The sequence below is a fragment of the Trachemys scripta genome, chromosome 3 (genome assembly GCF_013100865.1).
Source record: "Trachemys scripta elegans isolate TJP31775 chromosome 3, CAS_Tse_1.0, whole genome shotgun sequence".
NCBI lineage: Eukaryota > Metazoa > Chordata > Testudines > Emydidae > Trachemys > Trachemys scripta.
Window position 1 is genome coordinate 168104575 of NC_048300.1, and position 22118 is coordinate 168126692.

The following is a 22118-nucleotide window of genomic DNA, read 5'->3' on the forward strand; positions in this document are numbered from 1 at the left end:
ACATTGAAGTAAGCAATCTGCCTATAAATCAATATTGCTAATTCCCTGTGCAATTAGTTATGTTTAATTCTAGTAAAATATGTTTTAATGAGGTGGTTCAACAGTGCTAATCAGATGTAAACTGATTGTTAACTCCTTTGCAGGAATGACCTTACTTATGTTGGTGGCTGGTGCAGGATGGTGTTTGATATTGCTCACAACAGCAACTGCCATAACTCATTGTTTCTTTTGCAGACTATGATGACTAGAAGTGTAGTTTCCCTGTTAGGCTGACTGATTCTAAAAACAATTTGGGGCCCTCCCGCAGATCAAATGAGCTTGAAAATTATTACGTCTTAGGTTCATACATAGTTTTCAGTCAAATATCACTTCTGAGTTTATCAACCCTAATTAGCAACGCATTTAATTTTAAATGTATTGAGGACAATACCGCAGTTGAGTTACCTATACTGAGAAATAGCACTAATTTCCTCCCATGCTATAACTAGCAGGAAATTTTGAAATGATTGCGAAGCTCACTAATGGAACAGTGACTTTTGGTTGTTTTTACATGTCTGTTAAGGATGAAACTGAATAACTGCATGATTAATTAAAAGGAGCAGCTGAAGATCCTGCATGGAGAATTTAAGGAAAAAAGGGCCAAAGTTCATCACTAAAAATAGTAGCTGATTATTTATGCACCATGGCTTCTAGTACATTTGGTAAAGTGAAAATGTTGTCATTGATCATAGAACCACTGTGCTACAAGTGTGGCAACACATTTTTTTTATTTATTTAGAGTAAGATGTGTTAACATCCAGCATGACAAAATTTGTACAAAGTTCACAATTTAAAAATGAAGTATCACAGCAACTTGTGATTCCACACATTTATAGCAAAATTAAAATGTCAACAAATCCATGCCGTGTAGTACAAAAATAAATCAAACTTCAGTTCCACAGAGAGCACAATAAATAGTTTATACAAAATTCTGTCTTAATAAATGATTACTTAAATTAACTTAGAAATGAATATGAACAATAAGTTATAATAAATAAACTCTGACTCACAATAATTTCATATGAAAGGTCAGCATTCTAATATGTGACACTTTTGTGATCCCTATATAATAGTCACAGATAACTTCTGATTTGATATTATGTACCAACATTAGATGAGCAGCAGATTTGTGCTTAAAATCCCTTTCCATTGTACATAGGTGATAACAATAAGAATCCAAAACTGATACTATCTATTACTCTACTGAAAGCATTACTATATTGGCAAAGAAGCTGCAGACACAATGCAGTGGAAAAATGCATATGCCATTATGAACAATGAAAGCCCTAAAAGGAGGCTAGGGCAAAAGTACAATATATATGGCAGAAGGTGAACAACAAGCACCTTGCTTCAGCTCTCAAAAAGGCAATTCTGAGCATGGCAGCTACAACTAATAGCACAACAGAAAAAGGGCACTGTACAGATAAGACTGCAGAGCCCCCAAAGTAATTACATAATCTTTTCCCAGCTAGTTATTAAAGTCCTCATGGAAAACTGTAAGCTTTTGTACAGTGAATAGTATAAAGTGCCGCTGGGATATACATATATTTATACATATATATATATACCGAGGTTGAATATTGTATCAGAATATTTGTTGTGAGATCCCTGTAGTCTCCCTTAGCAATATTACTGGATTGGCCATAATGGCTTCCACTATAATTTGTTCAGGTTTAGTGTCACAAGGCTAATGACACAAGAAATTGCACACCTCCGTATGGATATATAGGGCAAGGTAAGTGCAAATAGTCAACTGGCACATTGTGGGGACAATGACCCTGTAAGTCCTGTTCTGCTAAAAATATTTTATTTTTTACAAAACCCATCTTTTTCATAACAAAATTTTAAAGTACTTTTGTACTTTCTGCATAACATCAAGACATGGAAGGAAAAGATATGCTATCAATTTTAAATAAATTCAACATCTGTAAAACACAACACATCAAAATTACTACTTAAAAAGGAAAAAATGTCGTAATAAAAAGTGGTCTTATGCATACATATAGTGCAGTCATTTTGAAGAAAACAATCAAATCTTGAAGGTACAAATAAGTTTTATCTTAAAATGATCCAGTTTAAAGCAAAAAAAGTGCTGAAGTATATTTAGTTACATTAAAATTTGATTGCATTCATTTTTGCAATAGATAATAGTAGAACAAATATAAAGCATACATGAATGCTGCAGTAATGATTGTTCTCCAACAAAATGCAGAACATAAATATTAAAATATGAAAAATGGGATCAAATGCTTGGCAAAGCAAAAAGAAAAAAATCTTTACTGAGCTGCATTCCTACTAAATCTAGCAATGAATCCAGTTCAGTAACTACGGTAGACACAAATCATTTGTCTTTACCCCAAAATTAAAGATGTAAAAAGGCAATATTAGTTTTAAAATATTGTCTTTCATCTTAAATTGAAAATACAGAGTTTCTGAAAGATGAACTACATTGCTATAAGACATAGTTCAGAGGGGCACTAAGCAGTCCAGGAGAGATAAGAGAATGTTGGTGCCAAAGTTTATTTGAAAATAAAAGCTGAAATCTTCAGGTTGTCCACCTCTGATATAGTTCCTTTCATAATGGAAGTTCCCATATTCATACCATGTAATGCTTAGAAGTTAATTAAAAAGTGCTGTTTAAGCTGCTTTGAATCTTCTGTCAAGTTTCCATGGCTTGATGTTGTTACCCATTTTGTATCTTACATCTAATCCATGCCATTTTCTTGGATTTCAAAAAACCTCATTTTATTGCCCCCACCACACACCATCCTCTGAAAACAAAAGTCACATAATATTTTCAAGCATTGTTCAAAAATAAAGCATTTTTGCAACCAATTCTTGCTATGAAACAATATGCACACAAAATGTATTTCTTAAATCCCATAAAATCCTCCAACATGAGGCAAAATGATAGTGTTTAAAAAGTGGCTGCAGACCGCAACATTATCATTCAAAGCTGTTTTTTTTTGTCCATTTCAGTTCAAAATACTAAAACATTTAATCACTAAAGCATTAAAAAGAATTTACACTCTATTTATTTTGATCAGCTTACCTCTTCAGAAATATATATACCCCAAAAATGTGCATACATTAGCAGCTATAAACATTACATGGCATATCACACTATGTCAGCTTATATGAAAACGTACAAAATGTGAATGTATTCAAAAAACTATTCTGCAGTTACTATCTTTAAAGCAAGACATAAAATCATTATGAAGTCTTGTAAGCATAACACTGTTTCAAACAGAAATAAATATATAACACTTTCTGGTAAATTACAGCAGCAAAAAACAAGAGGCATCCTTTTTTTAAGCAAGACTTTCACCACTATAGCAGCTGTTCAGACCTGAATTCCTCTCACAGCCTGCTTTATATTTTCCAGTAGGGCTTTATTTTCTGGACTCTGATAACGATCTTGATTTGTATACATGTCCGTCAAAGTGGTCACGTAAGCATCAAAATTTTGTTCATTGATTGGTTCCTACGAGATATTAAATAGTAGTTCATATACAACTTTTATTTTCTTGATTGTATATTAATTTAAGCATAACATACTATCATATCATATTGCCACCATTTTTATAACATTTAAAATGCCTATTTAGATCTTAATTTTACAGGATACATTGGAACAAGCCCACTGTGCCTTTGCTAGCAGTTAAATTTATCTTTATGGTTTCAGTGTTGTTACCACAAATATCCAACTGGTTGAGGAACCATAAACATAAAAACGACATCTACTGTATCAGGTGAACTGAAGATCGCCAAATTCCTTAACTTGTGCTCTCAATCACTTACCATATGTGGCAGCTGGATATTAGCTAGACTATGAATTAAAGACTGGCTTAAATTGGCCAGTTCATGAAGAAGAGACTCATTTTGCTGTTCAATTACTTTGTTCTCCTCTTCTATCGTCTTCAAGTTGCTCTCCATTGTGGTAATCTAAAATGGACAAATTTGTGTACAATGTAATATAAGGCAAGCCGTTATAAAGCATGCGTTCTTGAAGTGAGTGATAACAGTAATATAAGAACAAAAAAGGGCCTTTTTGTTTAAATAAAAAGGTTTCACTTGTTTATAATTTTTTTTATAATTTTAAGAGGTTTTTCTGCTATGTACAACTGCAAATTATATGACTTTATTTTAACGGCTTGTCTTTTTTATGGTGGAAGTACTGATTTACCTTACATTTGATTGTACTGGCTTTGTATCAATTTTATATTTTTAAAATAAATATCCTTTTGTATTTAAAGGCACTTATAAGGGCCTCAAACTTGCAAGCTGATTCATGTGGGCAGACTCTTATATGTGCCTGGACCCCAGTGAAATCAATGGAGGCACCATATGGGTATAAGAATCCACCTGTATCCATGAGGTTGCAGGATCAGGGCTAGTGTGAGTAGATGATACATTTATCATATTTTTGTAGTATATGCCATATTAACTAAGTGTGCACAATCCTTTGCTGTCACCATTTGGCTCTTTGGAATTATATTTGCATTCAACCTATACTGCCCAATGAATATTCTCACAGAACTGCCAGCGAAAGCTAAAGAATTACACATTGTTGCACAATAGGTACAGCAAAATAATCGGGTAAGTGTGTCTTAGTACTATTCTTTTCTATATTTTTATGTTTTGCCTTATGTTACTAACAGCTTTCAATGTTTGTGTTTAATGACAAACAAAATGAAGTTTGCTGTATTTTATTAGCAATATATTTGTTGTTGTGTGGCCTTTATAAATATTCTCTAAGATGTAAAGACAGAACTTACGACATTTGATTACTGTCTCAAATAGGTTGAAATTCAGGAAAAGAAACTGTGTGTTGCATAAACATGAAGTGGTCTATATAAGTAACTTACTGGATGTGACAATACATGAAGTGGTCTATATAAGTAACTTACTGGATGTAAGACTGATATAAATACAGTGGTCACACTTACAAGATGTATTCTATTTGGAGAGATATTAGCATTTCCAGCAGTGTTCCCCATTTTAAGTATACTGTTCAAACCTTTAGAATCTTTCTAAAATGAAGAAACTTTTAAAGCGTGACCAGTGTACATGGCTATTTAAATTCCATGACATAGGGCAACTCATCTCTTACCAAGTGTAAAATGTGTGTGTGTATAGGGTAAGATGTACATTGGCAAGAGGGTAGAAAATGAAGCCAAAGAAGCAGAAAAGAGGACAGAGAGCCAAATTCTCAAAGTGACAGTCACTTGGCTCTAATTTGACATCCACAATTAACTGCCGGTATAATAAATTATAGGAAAAAATGATAGTATTTTGATGTGAACTATCTCATTTGTCAGCACAAACAGTATGGAGGTCTGAAGGGGAGAAGAATTTTATGTGAACATCAGATGAGCCTAGGTCAGTATATTTTAACAGGTTTGCTGGCACAATCAGACAGTTAGATGCCTCAAGTCTATCACTGTGGATTGTGGATTTTTGATAATTTGGGCTGTAACATTAATTGAGAAAAGCAAATCTTTTCTTAAGAGCTTGGTACACACATAAGACTAGCTGTCAAATAGGTTTGACTTTGACTACTGATATTTATGCAGCAGATAATCCAAGCTGAGACACACATTGTCAATATTACAGGGGAACATTTCTTCGGGATGAATAGTTCTCGAACTATTTCTCCAGCACGCTGCAATAGGCACAAATAGGTTTTACTTTGACACAGAGAATGGAAAGACATTCCTGTTGCTATGTTTTCAATTTGTGTATGTCAGAGACCAGGCCAAGCACATGCCCTAAACTCATGCTCTTTTTGGACTCCAGTGCTAAAGAGCCAGTCCTACTACATATGTGTAACTTTGTTGTTTTTTTTTAATTCTTCTTAGCTAAGGTCAGTCATATTCCAAGTCATTATGTTTAATATTCATCCTTACATTTTTTAACATCAAAAGTAATAACTGGAGTCAGAGTATTGACCTCTTACATCAAGTATAATTAGGGCCCAGTTCTGGGAGGTGCTGAGAGCCATCAACTCCTATTGACTTCAATGGGAGTTGAAATTTCATAGTCTCTCATAGGATTGGTCCTTTAGGTGGTTGAGGACTGTTATCTGATAGATTTTTCCTCTTGGGCTAAACACTGAGAGATGCCGAGCACCTGAAACTGCATTGATTTTTGTGAAGTTCCAGGTAATCAGCACCTCTCAGGATTTAGCACACTGTTACCTTCATAAGATATCTGAAATGTAATTGGTACCATTAGTTACGGCTCATATCAAGTGACTTTTCATTTTTATTTTCAGTGTATAAATTAAGTAAAGTTACAGAACAGAAACTGCTTTCTATATTATAAATTTTCTTTTACATATTTCCCAATTTATATAATGAATTTTGTTTGAAATCTACGTAACACAATGTATTTTTTATAATAGTATAGATTTTGTTAAGGTTAATGTTAAAATTTTATTGTCCAATACATTACATATTGACTGTGATAGTCTTAATGACCTTAATTTAGACCACTGCATATTCTTAGGAAATGTTCAAGGGATCTATTGCACATTTTGATGTGACACAGACTTGGAAAGGGGGTAAAAGTATTGATGACAAATATTTACTGTCACTAAAACAGTTGATAAAGACCGTAAGCTATCTGGGTGATTTGCCCCACCAGGTCTGTCCTTTTGAAATGAAAACTCATTTTCCTTTGGAGAACACAACAGGTTGAGAGTGTGACCCCTGAATTATTGTGAAGTCTGATTTTGTTGGGATTCTCCATTAGATGTCAATAGTTTTAGTGACAGTAAATATTTGTCATCAACACTTTTACCCCCTTTCCAAGTCTGTGTCACATCAAAATGTGCAATAGATCCCTTGAACATTTCCTAAGAATATGCAGTGGTCTAAATCCTCCAAACGAACTGGTTCTCCCCAACTTGATCCATTACCCTGTTTCCTAAGAGTGTACAATGGAACCAGTTTGAGAAGTGAAAGCTAGAAATAGTGTAAGGATTGTGTGTTTATTGTGTTGATACAAGTCTCCACCTAAAAGCCCTGATCCCACAAGTTCTTTCACACAAGAATAACTTTACGCTTGTGAGCAGCAGTATGATTATTTGAATACTGAGGGTGTTTCAGTTTTTTATTTCATTTTTCTATACAGCCATAATGTATTAGGTATTCATCCAGAAATCCAAACACTTGTGGCAGGTTACAGGATGAGATCTGGCCTAACGAATACTGGAGTGCCCAGATGGAAGGCATTTAAAAAAAAAAAAACACTTACAAAAAGCCCTGTAAGTCTTAATGTGGACTGTACCTACTACACCTTATTGATATCAAACTGTGAGGAGACAAAGCATCATAAACTGCACTAGATATGAGAGCCGGTTGGAAAATGTAATTTCAATGGAAAACAAATGAACCCCTACCCCATTTTCTATCCATCTACAGAAGTAGTCAAAAACCTCAACAAAAGAGATTTTCATGAAAAAGAGAAATGAAAATGTTCACAGTATAGTTCTCCATTTTCTGACCAATTCCTGTGGACCCCAAATAGGATGAAGCTGGGATATGGAGTCCTTTCCAACCAAACAGTGGTCTGGTGCAGTTGCCATGGGGAGTGCTATACAATATTACAGGTGTAGCAATTGCTGCTTCTATGTGTACTCCTTCTGCAAGCAGAATGCCCTGGCCACTGCTGTGTTCTCCATCTACTAATGCCATGATTTAGCTGTCTGAGAATTTAACAGATACAAAGATTGTATAAAATCTTATAAGAAGGAAATGCAAAGGTGGCTATTTAGCCATGACTTTCAGTTTTTAAAACTGGTGGCTGCTGTGGTGGGAAATAACTACTTAACAGCACCACAGATACTGTTTTCTAAGCTTACAAATGTAAATTAAGAACATATGAAATGTGAGCAAAAATGTGAGAGAAAACAATTTTTCCAAAGACAATTTTTCTCCTCTATTTCTTTTGATCAATCACGTGTAAAAAGTAGCTAAATTTAAGGCTTCATAAAACTGTTACCTGAGTTCTGAGTTTAATCATATCAGCTTCCATCTGGGAATTGGATTCATTTAGTTCCTTGATTTCTTCATCTAGCTGCTTAATTTCTTCATCATTTTCTATACCTATGCAATATAAAAATGAAGGAGATATTAAAATAATTAAGCTATAAATCTGTGTTCTGCAACTGAGACATTTCATATTTGAAATTAAACTTATTAATGTAAAAAGTTCAGAAACACTAAGTCTCATCAAACTTCCCATTTGAAGTTAAACCCATATATTTCCCATCGTATCTCTTTTAAGAACTGTGGTAATTTTCCAATGAGAATGGTAGAAACAGCTTAAATATACTGATTATGTCTTTGCATTATTAAAAATGTACCTCTACTAATGAATTCTGCTGCATTGTCACACTTGACCTTTTTAAAAAATACTGGCAATGTCTCTTGTCCTTTTAAGGAAAGAAAAAATATCCTAACAAGGCAATAGTTTCAAGTCACAATTATCCCCAAATCAGTTGCTCATATAATCAGGGGAAATGTTTCACAACACAGAAAAACTGTAAAATACCACTGTCAATCTGGACCACCTGCAGCCTCTGCCACCTCCATAGTTCATTACCTAATGGTCATTCCCGAATGACCTAGGGTAACATGTTCAGAAGTGTTCAGGTGACTCAGGAGTCTAAGTCCCATTTTCAAAAGTTACTTAAGCATTTAGGAGCCAGATTTTTAAAGGTATTTAAAAGACACAGATAGGTGCCCGCTGGGATTTTCAAAAGCACCTATATGCCTAATTCACAATAATTTCAGTGGGAGTTAGGCACTTTAGAAAACCCAATAGGTGCCTATATGTCTCATTATGCACCAGAGCACCTAACTGCCTAAGTCCAACATTTAGGCACCATTGGCATTCCAAAACCTCTTCTCAGCTGCTGCCTAACATTGGAGGTACCTAAATTTCAGAAACTGGACATGCACTCTGTTGCCTAAATCCTGACATTTCTAACACACCTAACCCAGTGGGATTAACACTGCCTATCTTCCCTTTGGGGTCTGATCCAGTAGGCATGTTCAGTAAGGCAGTAAAGTCAATTTTTTCATGTCTAAATGCTGGTGACATCATAGCAGAATTTTTGGAAGTCTTCTTGATCCATCGTTAACTTCACGCACTCATCAACTGATCTCTCCGTGATCTGCCACACACCATCTATCCATCTCCTCGCTGATCATCCCCTTGTATGATAACCCACCACCATTCCTTCCATGATAACTTTCTCGAGGATATTCCCATCTCTGTGCCTGGTGTGACCAAAGTACATAAATTCATTTTTATTGATTTCTAAGGGCAGAGTCTGCTTCTCTCCAATAATATTTCTAACATAAATGTTCATCTTTTCTGTCCAGGGATGGAGCCCCACTGGCAAGATAGGTGTTTTCTCGCTGAGAAACTTTTGGGCCTCTGGGGCTTTGGGTTGAGCTAGGGCTCTGAGCAGCTTATTAGTTGTGAGGCAAGGTCAGGGTTTAGGCAGCTTTGCAAAGGCTGAATGGTGGAAACTTAGCGCCAGGGAGACTTAGATGTGAACAGAGTTAGGCAGCAACTGAGTGGTGGCTTTGAAAATGTCAGTGGTGTTTACATGGAGTACTGAGGTGCCTAAAGAGGCAGATAGATGCCGAAGTATATTTAAGGAACTGGGCCTTTTGAAAATGGGACTTGGACTCTTAAGTAATTAGGTACTTTTGAAAATGTTACCTCTACAGCCCATTCCTTACCTATTGAAATTAATAGCAAAACTCACTGATTTCACCAGGAGTAGGATTTCACCAGGGCACCTCACTGATGGATATTGGTCTAGCTTCCTTCCTGTTCACAACACTGGAATGCTTTATTAAAGTTTGTAATGAACTACATCCATCGGTAGATGTGGGTTATAGGTCTTTGTCATTCATGCTGTTTCTGTCTGTGACAGTAGATACTAGAAAGCCCAAGACTGAATTATTGCGCTGGTTTATATCTTTAAGTTTTTGGTATTAATTACTATTGGTCTTGTATCTTCTATGGTGACTCAAATTGCCCAAAGGAGATCCCTTTTGAGTCCTATTTAATTCTGTATTTATGTGCTTGCTATGTGATCACCAGATCCTCAGCTGATGTAAAGTCATGTAGCTCCATTGGCTTCAGTGGCACTATGCTAATGTACACCGAGGATCTGGTCCTAAGTGTCACAACTAGATGGATGTCAATCCCTGTTGACCAAGGAATTTCTGTATTGCATGATCATCAGAGGAATTATAGTTTGCGTAGTCAGTAGCTTTCTTGAAGAGAAGTGCAATTAGACTAAGTGGCTACAGGTACATATAACACTGATCATCACATTTCTCTTTGTTTTTCCAGTGGCTGGGGTGGAAATCTTTTTAATTCAGGAATCTTCCTTTTACATATGTCTTTACTGGACACACTATAAAGTTATATTTCTCTAACCTCTCCAAGCTATATCTCCACACAGGGGCAAAATAGGCCAGATTTTTAAATATTGTTGCTACTGTATACACATTGTTCTGTACAACCTTCTCCAACTGTCCTTTAACCAAACCACCCATGCCTGACACACTAGTTTACTCATCAACCTTCGCTTCTGCACATCCCCTTCACAAAACTCCCCCATCATGACACTACTGGTTGCAGATGCTAGGTGTAATAGTTTGGTGTATGGGAAGGGGTCGTTTGGTAAAGATGGTGCAGGAGAACTGAGTCTGTGGTAGTTGTGATAGTGATAAGGCACATGCCTGTGAATGGAGGAGTAGAGAGTATGCATTATTAGATTGCTTAACTTTTTATTTCCTTGTTTTGTGAGTTTTTGTCAGGTATGTGATATACCAGGTAACCCAGCCTTTTGTGTGTTGATTTCTTAGGGGTTTCTATGTTAAAGATGTCAAACTCACACATAAATTCCCACTATTCCCATTTCTCTTTTTACTCAAGAGCTCCCCTAGGCTAATGACCTTCCTGTGGCTTGTCACCTAGGAGATCCCACCTGTGGTGAAGCATGGGAAGTTTGTCAGGCCCAGGGGCTAGCTCAGTAACAGTGCTCCAGTTATCTAGGGAGGCTGCCCACCAGCTCCTACCCCTGTAGTTTTTATGGGTAAGGATATGTATGAGATAGGGTCAGGGAGATTAAGAAACTGGCAGGCAAACTCCATTGACAAACTCCATTACTGAGCCAGCCCTTGGATCTGACAAAGCTCACTTAGTTTGCTACAGGGGGAACTACTTTGTGACAAACCATGGGAAGTTTTCTGGCTTGACCACTCTGAGGCAGGTTGTTGTGAAGGAAGTTTAAGTTGCCCTCAGCAAAGATGGCCACTGCTGTCCATAGTCAATGAGAGTGACCCTTATGAAAGATGTCCTTGCCGTCAGGAGGCAGCGAGGGGCACTATGAAGAGAAGCTGAACATAGGGATATAGAGAAGGCAGGAGTGGCACACTGGCCTCTCTGTGTGATGAGGAATGTAGAGTACAGCTGAAGAATATGTGGTATGTGTGCAGGAGGGAGTCTCATAGGGCAGCGGAGTAGGAAAGGTAGGTGTGAACCTGAATGGGCAGGGAAAAAAGAAGTAGGAGGGAGAATGTGATGGATAGGAGACTGCGAGGGGAAAAGCACGACATACATGAAAGACAGAAGGCAATGGAGGAGCTTGGAGGGAGAATGTAAGTGGGGCAGGGAGGATAGATAGGAAGCAGGATAGTGATTGCGGTAGGGGACGAGGAGGACAGATTGGCAGTGCCTCCACCTAAAGAGTTTGGAGAGGATACGTGGAGTCGGTGCAGCCAGTGGGGAGGCGCACATTTTTTGCTTGTGTGTTAAAGGTTGATTTTTGAACCTGATCATACACAAATTGCAGGTAGACAGCTCTCCCTAGAAGCTCAAAAACCAGAAGACGCTAAAAAGAAAATAAGTGATTTTTTTTAATCTCATGATTTTTAAACCAATCTCATGCCCTCGTACACACTTAACTACAATCTTTCTGATGGATGGGGGTTTCTCTTGGTATGTTTGATTAATGATATTTTGCCACCAATAGATTACACATATCTTTAATGTGTCTTGCAGACACCAATACAGTTGACTATTAATGTGATAACTCTATATTCATTACATTTGTAACAACAAATTAATTCTGGATTTTTTTAAGACTACTCCCCACTTCTCCCAAGTTCTAAAAGAACTCTGATGACTCTCCCATTTTTTCCTGACTATACCCCTCCCCTTCACACCTTTGAAACGTCATAGCCTTCATTCTTCCAGCTAATGAGGAGTGCAGGGGATTCTTTCTGGAGCCAATCAAAGCTGCTTCTTAATTTCATAGTTCCAATTTGGGATATTTTAACTGCTTTGTAAATGAAGAGGTCCCGTGTAGTGATTATTATTTATTATAGGCTCCTTTATACTGTGGTAGTGCTTAGAGGCCAACCAAGTGAGGGCCTCATTGCACTAGAGCCTAGATCCTTAAAGGTATTTAAGCACCTAACTCCCACTGAAATCAACAGGAGTTAGGTGCCTAACTACCATTGAGGATCTGGGACTGGGAGCTGTATAAACATATAACAAATGACAGTCCCTGACTTAATGAGATCACAGTCTAAATGGCAAGACATACTAGATGTATGAGACAAACAATTGGACTGGGATTAGGGGAGACAGGGTAACAAAACCATAGGCTGTGTGCAATTCTTACCCAGTCAGGAGCAATAAACACAAATTGTCACCTGGCTAGCTGTTAACAGATGGCAACATTCCATAAGCATTAAGGAAGTGGTAAATTTTGAGAAGGGACTTGAAGGTGGAAAAGATGGCAGCTTTATGGATTTTGGATGTTTAAGGGATGAGATTAATGGTTCAGGAAAAATAAGCACCTCTCATTAAATTCCAAACTTAAAGAGGTGTTGCAACTGTGTTGGTCCCAGGATATTAGAGAGACAAGGTGGGATATTAGAGAGACTTCTGTTGGTGAGAGATACAAGCTTTCAAACTCTCTCACCAACAAAAGTTGGTCCAATAAAAGATATTATCCACCTTGTCTCTCTAAAGTTTAAAAAGTACTTTCTCTTGGATTGTATATGAACTGCTAAAAGTGCTTTTCATGCAACTCCAACATGGCTGGGATGTTGGATGTAATACAGCTTTATGATATTGCTTTGCCAGTATTTGTCCTGGAGCACAACTGCAGGAAGGTAGAAAGTAGTTTTGTATAGTTTTCCATTGGTCAACAGGTTCCGAGCCAGGAATGTGGGCCTCCAGATTGGCCAGAGGATTTCCTGAAGATGATTAGCACAAAGGCCTCTGGATCTGACTTTCAGAAGTGCTGATCACCTACAATTCCAATTGAAACCAGTGGGGGTTGGGTGTGCTCAGCACCTCTGAAAATCAGGTCCCCTCCTCTTCTGAGCAGTTGAGCAATGTGAGACCCATTGGCCCACCTTGGAGCATCAGACTTGAGTCAGAAAAAACACAGCATTTTATTATATTGGGAAATATTTACACAGCTACCCCTGTGTAAATCCAGAATCTCCTCAATAAAGCCAATAGAGTTTTTCAGATTTTCTCTGGTGTAACTCAGGCCAGAATCTGACCTACTGTATTTCTGGCTCAGGTTTCAATAGCATGGACGTCAGTTGCATTGCTTTCTAAAATGATCTCGTTCATGATATACGCTAAGAAAGACTTATAAAAAGGCCCACAGAGCAATGTGTCTTTTATCTTGCAAAGAGGTAATATTTAAAAGAGAATGATTAAAATTTTACCATTACTGGCCCGTTGCTTTATTGTTAGCATCTGTTCTCCAGACAGCTTTGCTTTCTTCATGGCGGAAGTGGCTCTGGGGCATCCTGATAGACTGTGAATGATAAGAAAATAAAGAGCCTATTAAATTGTAATAGATCAAGACAATAAATTTGTCAACTAAAACTGTCATGACAATAACATCTGAGAAGAAGTTTATCTCCACTCTGCACCAAAATGATAGGGTACCTGGTTATGAAAGAGAGGGAGGAGCGTCATAAATGATTTTTTTATTTTATTTTTCTGCCCCCACCTCTTTTTGAATGTGCAGATTATATATAAATCCAAGGAAATGCATTTTATGTACAAAATCTAAACTAGGAAAAGAACAATGCAGCCTTTTAGCGACATTATACCCATAAAAAACCTACCTTCTAAAAAGGGTTACTGCTTAAATGCTCCATTTAAACAAAACACTATCTGCCCTACTCCTTTCAACTCAAAAACCCAAACACAGGAACTGAGGGAACTGGCTAGCTCTCATTGTGTCTTTAATAACGAGCTCTTTTGAATGACTAGCTCTTTTTAAGTATGCTCGTTTTTATAGATATAACCTATTCCTATATTTGAATTGTTTTTTTTTCTAAATTGCTTTTTAAAACATGTAAATTACTTTGGAACAGAGTTTTGTTTGGACTTTGGAAAAGTGCATTCCCAACCTACAATGAGACCTGCATGTAAAATGAGATTTAACACTGTATTTCAGGGTTCACTCCTCCACTATCTCATTCTATGTACAGAGTCTTAGACACTATTTTGGGGACAGGTGTTCTATATACTAATACATCAAATACATACAAATAATTATTTAAATATTTTTTTGAAATGTGGAGAATTTTGATGAAGACAATTAAGAACAGCAATCCATTTAAAACTGAAAGAATTAGACGTATGAGGCATTTTTTCTATATACAACTACAATCCCAACAGAATTTCAATTCAGCATCTCTGAAATGTAGGACAAACCATTTATCCAGTTAAGCTTACACATTCATTGATTAATACCCATAGTAATGCAGAGGTACTGTATTATATTGGGCATCTCAGAAATCCATTCAGCCAAGATACAGTATTCCCTTACTGATCAATTTTCAGTTAATCAGCAGTTCCCACCATTTGCAGATGTGATCAAAAAAATCTGGAAATTCAGATTTAATTGTTGGCCAAAAAACCCCAACAATCCACTAGTATTTAGACATCTGACTGTCTCAGACTTTAAAAAATTGTAGGTGAAATCCTGGCCCAACTCAAGTCAATAGCAGTTTTGCCTCTGAATTTAGAGGACCAATATTTCACCATGTATTTTTTAAAAGTGTCCCTAAGTGTGGTACATTTAAAAGTGTGCCTACATCCCCAAATGTTGAACTGTCTCTCATATTATGCTCATCCTCTAATCACACCATGCAAAAGAATACGTCATCAGAATGCATTCTAATTGTTCTATTCTGGCAAAGGATGTTGGGACAGATTGTGCTCACACTCAGCAATTTTAACTGTGGCACAAAACAGTAGATCCATCCTCTTTGGAACCCCCTTTCAGGTAGTTGAAAGCAGCTATCAAATCCCCCCTCATTCTTCTCTTCTGCAGACTAAACAATCCCAGTTCCTTCAGCCTCTCCTCATAAGTCATGTGCTCCAGCCCCCTAATCATTTTTGTTGCCCTCCGCTGGACTCTTTCCAATTTTTCCACATCCTTCTTGTAGCGTGGGGCCCAAAACTGGACAGAGTATTCCAGATGAGGCCTCACCAATGTCGAATGATCACGTCCCTTGATCTGCTGGCAATGCCCCTACTTATACAGCCCAAAATGCCGTTAGTCTTCTTGGCAACAAGGGTACACTGTTGACTCATATCCAATTTCTCATCCACTAGAACCCCTACGTCCTTTTCTGCGGAACCACTTCCTAGCCATTCGGTCCCTAGTCTGTAACAGTGAATGGGATTCTTCCGTCCTAAGTGCAGGACCCTGCACTTGTCCTTGTTGAACCTCATCAGGTTTCTTTTGGCCCAATCTTCTAATTTGTCTAGGACCCTCTGTATCCTATCCCTACCCTCCAGCGTTTCTACCACTCCTCCCAGTTTAGTGTCATCTTCAAACTTGCTGAGAGTGCAGTCCACACCATCCTTTAGATCATTAATGAAGATATTGAACAAAACCGGCCCCAGGACCGACGCTTGGGGCACTCCACTTGAAACTGGCTGCCAACTAGACATGGAGCCATTGATCACTACCTGTTGAGCTCGACGATCTATCCACCTTTCTATCCACCTTATACTCCATTCATACAGCCCATACTTCTTTAACTTGCTGGCAAGAATACTGTGGGAGACCGTATCAAAAACTTTGCTAAAGTCAAGGAATAACACATCCACTGTTTTCCCCTCATCCAAAGACCCAGTTATCTCCTCATAGAAGGCAATTAGGTTAGTCAGGCATGACTTGCCCTTGGTGAATCCATGCTGACTGATCACTTTCCTCTCCTTTAAGTGCTTCAGAACTGATTCCTTGAGGACCTGCTCCATGATTTTTCCAGGGACTGAGGTGTGGCTGACTGGCCTGTAGTTCCCCGAATCCTCCTTCTTCCCTTTTTTAAAGATGGGGACTACATTAGCCTTTTTCCAGTCATCCGGGACCTCTCCCGATCGCCAGGAGTTTTCAAAGATAATGGCCAATGGCTCTGCAATCACATCCGCCAACTCCTTTAGCACCCTCGGATGCAGCGCATCTGGCCCCATGGACTTGTGCTTGTCCAGTTTTGCTAAATAGTCCCAAACCACTTCTTTCTCCACAGAGGACTGGTCACCTCCTCCCCATACTGTGCTGCCCAGTGCAGCAGTCTGCGAGCTGACCTTGTTTGTGAAGACGGAGGCAAAAAAGCACTGAGTGCATTAGCTTTTTCCACATCCTCTGTCACTAGGTTGCCTCCCTCATTCAGTAAGGGGCCCACACTTTCCTTGACTTTCTTCTTGCTGCTAACATACCTGAAGAAACCCTTCTTGTTACTCTTAACATCTCTTGCTAGCTGCAACTCCAAGTGTGATTTGGCCTTCCTGATTTCACTCCTGCATGCCTGAGCAATATTTTTATACTCCTCCCTGGTCATTTGTCCAATCTTCCACTTCTTGTAAGCTTCCTTTTTGTGTTTAAGGTCAGCAAGGATTTCACTGTTAAGCCAAGCTGGTTGCCTGCCATATTTACTATTCTTTCTACACATCGGGATGGTTTGTTCCTGCAACTTCAATAAGGATTCTTTAAAATACAGCCAGCTTTCCTGGACTCCTTTCCCCCTCATGTTATTCTCCCAGGGGATCCTGCCCATCAGTTCCCTAAGGGAGTCAAAGTCTGCTTTTCTGAAGTCCAGGATCCGTATTCTGCTGCTCTCCTTTCTTCCTTGTGTCAGGATCCTGAACTCGACCATCTCATCGTCACTGCCTCCCAGGTTCCCACCCACTTTTGCTTCCCCTACTAATTCTTCCCGGTTTGTGAGCAGCAGGTCTAGAAGAGCTCTGTCCCTAGTTGGTTCCTCCAAAACTTGCACCAGGAAATTGTCCCCTATACTTTCCAAAAACTTCCTGGATTGTCTGTGCACCGCTGTATTGCTCTCCCAGCAGATATCAGAACCAGTACAGCAGTTAATTTTTCTCCTTAATTACCTAGGTATGTGCAATATGGAACCAATTTCCAAGGGATATGGTAGCTTCTCCATCACTTGGATTTTTTAAATAAAGACTCTATTTCTTACTACAAGATATGCTCCAGTTCAACCACAAGTTATCAAGCTTGATCCAACAATCATCAGATGAAGTTGTATGGCATGTGTCCTGCAGGAGGTCAAATTAGATGATTGTATTTGTTCCTATTGATCTTAAAACCTATGACTTTCCAACACTGATGTTCACTCATTAAAATATACTACTCTGAATGGTCTGAATTATCATATCTACAAGGTTCTGAATTATTATTATTAAGCAGAACTGAACAGGGACAATTTCCCCCCCCCCAAAATTACAATTTCTAACCCCATTTTCCATCAATATTTTCAAAATTGATTTTTGCCGGTTCTATTATTTAAATAATATATAATAATAAACTATGGCTATTATTATCAGTGTGATCTAGTGGATAGGGCTCTAGGCTGGGAGGCAGGAAACCTAGGTTCTGTTCCCAACTCTGCCACTGACCTGCTGCGTGACCTTAGACAAATCACTTTATTTCCCTTGCTCTCTCCTTGATTTGTTTTGTTTATTTAGAAGTAAACTTTTCAGGACAGGGACTGTCTCTAGTTATGTATGTTACAGTTCCGGGTTAACAGTACCCCTGTGTCCTTTGTGGTCTTCTCCAGGGCACCCCTTTAGATCTCAGGACTCCAGCAATCACTGCTCTCCCTCACCCTCTAAATAGGGAATTTAGGCTTGCAGTCCCCACTACAATTCACTGTCATCACAACAGATCTGACTTTAGTCCAGAATATCTACAGTCTGTTTGTTCCCAGGGACAATGACAAGGTGACCAGTCAGCCTTCATGGAGCCCAGTATATTTGTTTTAGAATAAAAGAACTATAAAGGACACAAATAATAAAACAAGATGCAATCTACAGGCATGCTAGATGTCACCCATATTCCACATGGAAAGCCTGGTAGGTTCCAGTCCTTCAAACCCTTCCAGCAGGATTTTGCCCTCTTGGTTCCAATCAAAATGAAGGCCCCTGAATCAGTTTATGCTGACTCTTTATGGCAAAACCCTTTCTTTGTCTCCTGGACCTCTTGAACCCAGTCTGAATGAGTTTATGCAGCTCCTCCCAGGGCTTGGTAGTTCTCCGGAGTTGTTTACCTGTCCCAGGATTTTCAGTAATCAGTTCCTGAAGTGAATTTGGTAACCTTCCCCCATGCACATGGGCACCGGGTTTGTATAATTTTTGGTGGTGCCCAGAATGGATCCAAGCAGAGCCATCCTGTCTGTAGGACAGACCGGGGCAACCGTCTTGGGCCCTGTGCTTTGGGGGGCCTCGCACTTCAGGGGGACACAGGTCCAGGGTGGCCTGGGGGAGTTAGCGGGGGGCCTGGCACCGGCAGCGGCGAGCGACCTGGCCCCAGCCCGCTCCGCTCAGCTGGCTCCCGACGTTGCTCGGGGGAAGGAGGCAGAAGCCAGAAAGAGGAGGGGTGGGGGCTTGAGGGAAAGGGTGGAATGGGAGCGGGGAGGGGGTGGAGCAGGGGTGGGAAGAGGTGGGGCAGAGGCTTGTGGGGAGCAGTGGAGTGGGGGCAGGGCATGGGCGGAGCAGGGGTGGGAATAGGCGGGGCAGGGTGGAGCGGAGCGAAGCAGGGTGGGCTGGGGCCGGGTTGCTCACTGCTGCCAGTGCTAGGATCCCAACTACCACCCCAGGCTGCCCTGGATTCTGCATCCCTCTGAAGCGCAGGGGCTCCCAAAGCATGGGGCCCAGGGCGGTTGCCCCGGTCCGTCCCATGGACAGGACGGCTCTGAAAATATAAGCCCAAACATTGGTGGAGCTTTTGGCCCATGTTCCTGAATATTGGTGGAGCACCATATAACTTGCTGCCTATGCCCAGGCATCTAGAATACAATCCCTGGCCCATAAATAACATTTATAAAATTGATATGATCTGAAAGATATTGCATGTGTCTGTTATATCTGGCACAATGTGTTTGTACAGCGTCTAGCACAGTGGGGCCTGACCTTGTGGAAGAACTGAGTTTTGGGGAAGAACTGAAATAACAACAGTTTAATGCCTCTGTGGATCAAAACTATGGCACGATTAAAGAGTGGCATAGAGAAATTTTCACAGAGGTTTGTGAGAGATACATCACTGGCACAACAGAGGGAATGGAGGATAACAGGATAAAAACTTTAGGGTTCTGTACCATTTTAATTATCTTGAACCACTCTCTCTTTTGGCCCTCCGTTTAAGCTTTTACCCCACGCCTATGGCAGGCTGAAGGGTCCAATTTTCAGCAAGGGTGAGGAATCTGATCCCTAGCAATCATACCATGATGGTGTTTATTTTGTGAAGCCAGTAGAGAAGAGCCCACAGAAATCCAAATGTGGAAGTGGCCAGCCTGTTCCTCCTGCATTAAGGGACAGTCTCCTAGAGCACAGGCTCTTCCGGGCTGTCACTGCAGCGATGTTTGTGTTGCCATGCAAAAATCATCCTCTTGTGACAGAAATATTATCTCGCAGTGTTGTGATACCATTAAGATGTTACCAACAGTGAACTAATTAAAAGTTCTGGGTAACAGACCATATTGCTCCTTTAAGACAGAGACCAAGTCTAGCACTATCTTGACCCTCGTTTTAGCCCTTGCTGGGAGTTGTAGTCTGGGAATTGCGGACTACCACAGCATGGCATGCTGGGAAAAGAAGCTAATGTATATAAGCACCTCTGATTCCTCATCACATGGAAAGACTAGGAAGAAGTAGGAGCTGTTTTTCCTATAAAGAGCATGACTGGACTTAAGATAGAGGGCAGGGAAGTTTGCAGGATATTGACACAGACCTGCTGTGGAGAAACTGCAATCTCAGAAATTAGTCCGGGGAAAGAATTTTGTTTTCTTTGAGATTTTGTTGTGTATTCGACTGGCGAGCCTGTGCCCTGAGAAGTAGTTTAGCTTGCCTAGGGAGCAAGTCATGGACAGATCCCAAGAGAACAGAATGTAAGGGACTGAGTTAAACTTTTTAGTTGGCCACACATTATCCCAGTAAGTGGGGAAGGAAGTGGCTTTGGAGAAACAAATGCAGACAGTCTGAGGCTCAGTAGTAACAACTGATTCCTGTCCTGGGGCCTGAGGCCACAGCTTCCTGATGGGAGGGAACCTGTGTCATGATGACTTGTATACTGGATCATAGACTTGTAGACTCTAAGGTCAAAAGGGATCATCATGATCATCTAGTCTGACCTCCTGTACATTGCAGGCCACCGTACCTCACCCATCCATTCCCTGAGTATGTGAGCAAGACCCACCAGCCAGACACCTGGGAAAGAATCCTCTGTAATAACTCAGAGCCCTCCCCATCTAGTGTCCCATAACCAGACGTTGGAGATATTTGCTGCTAGAAGTTGCAGATGGGCTACATGTGATTATAGGCAGTCTCATCATACCACCCCCTCCATAAAATTATCAAGCTCAGTCTAGAAGCCAGTCAGGTTTTCTGCCCCCACTGCTCCACTAGGAAGGCTGTTCCAGAACTTAACTTCTCTGGTGGTTGAAAACCTTCGTCTAATTTCAAGCCTAAACTTGTTGATGGTCAATTTATATCTATTTGTTCTTGGGTCCACCATGGCACTCAACTTAAATAACTCCTCTTCCTCCCTGGTATGTATCCCTCTGATGTATTTATATAGAGCAATTCTATCTCCCCTCAGACTTCTTTTGATTCAGCTCAACAAGCCAAGCTCTTTGCATCTCCTCTCATAAGGTACATTTCCATTCCTCAGATCATCCTAGCAGCCCTTCTCTGCATCTGTTCCAGTTTGAATCCATCTTTCTTAAACATGGGAGACAAGAATTGCACATAGTATTCCAGATGAAGTTTCACCAGTGCCTTTTATAATGATACTAACACTTCCCTGTCTCTACTGGAAATACCTAGCCTGATGCATCCTAGGATTGCATTAGTCTTTTTCACGGCTGTATCACATTGGCAGCTCATAGTCATCCTGTGATCAACCAATATATCCAGGTCTATCTCCTCCTCTGACACTTCCAACTGATATGTGCCCAGTTTATAGGAAAATTCTTCTTGTTAGTCCCTGGGATTGCTAGGGTTCAGAGTTCATGTGGCATTATAATGAATGGGGTAGTTCACACTTTTCTTTGCCGTACTATTTCCCTTTGTCTCTCTGAGGAGCCAGACAAATGAGACAACAGTGTATTCACTCAAAATCCGATTAACTCCATCCCCATAAGGTCTAGAAATTTAATTTAAAAAAAAAGCAAGCCTAAATTTTGCAGGAAATAATGGGGCCAACAGAAAAGTCTCGATCCCTGACCCAGCTCTAATTTTAACTGTCGTATGTGTGTATCTTGTTGAAATGTTTACAATCATATAAAAAGAAGAACAGGAGTACTTGTGGCACCTTAGAGACTAACAAATTTATTAGAGCATAAGCTTTCGTGGACTACAGCCCACTTCTTCGGATGCATATAGAATGGAACATATATTGAGGAGATATATATACACACATACAGAGAGCATAAACAGGTGGGAGCTGTCTTACCAACTCTGAGAGGCCAATT

The 22118-nt window shown here is 39.6% G+C and overlaps 1 protein-coding gene across 11 annotated transcripts in view; it reads right to left on the reverse strand.

The window, feature by feature from the left end:
• Positions 1 to 735: 735 nt before the first annotated feature.
• The window catches only part of MYT1L (myelin transcription factor 1 like), a 384470-nt gene continuing 363087 nt past the window's right edge, over positions 736 to 22118 (reverse strand). For all 11 annotated transcript variants that reach the window (XM_034766417.1, XM_034766420.1, XM_034766422.1 and 8 more), the window contains 4 exons: positions 13830 to 13921; positions 8047 to 8150; positions 3841 to 3984; positions 736 to 3523 (listed from right to left, as the gene is read on the reverse strand). In XM_034766417.1, the coding sequence (XP_034622308.1) occupies positions 3383 to 3523; positions 3841 to 3984; positions 8047 to 8150; positions 13830 to 13921 (481 nt within the window). In that variant the 3' untranslated portion in view covers positions 736 to 3382. The remainder of the gene's footprint in view (positions 3524 to 3840; positions 3985 to 8046; positions 8151 to 13829; positions 13922 to 22118) is intronic.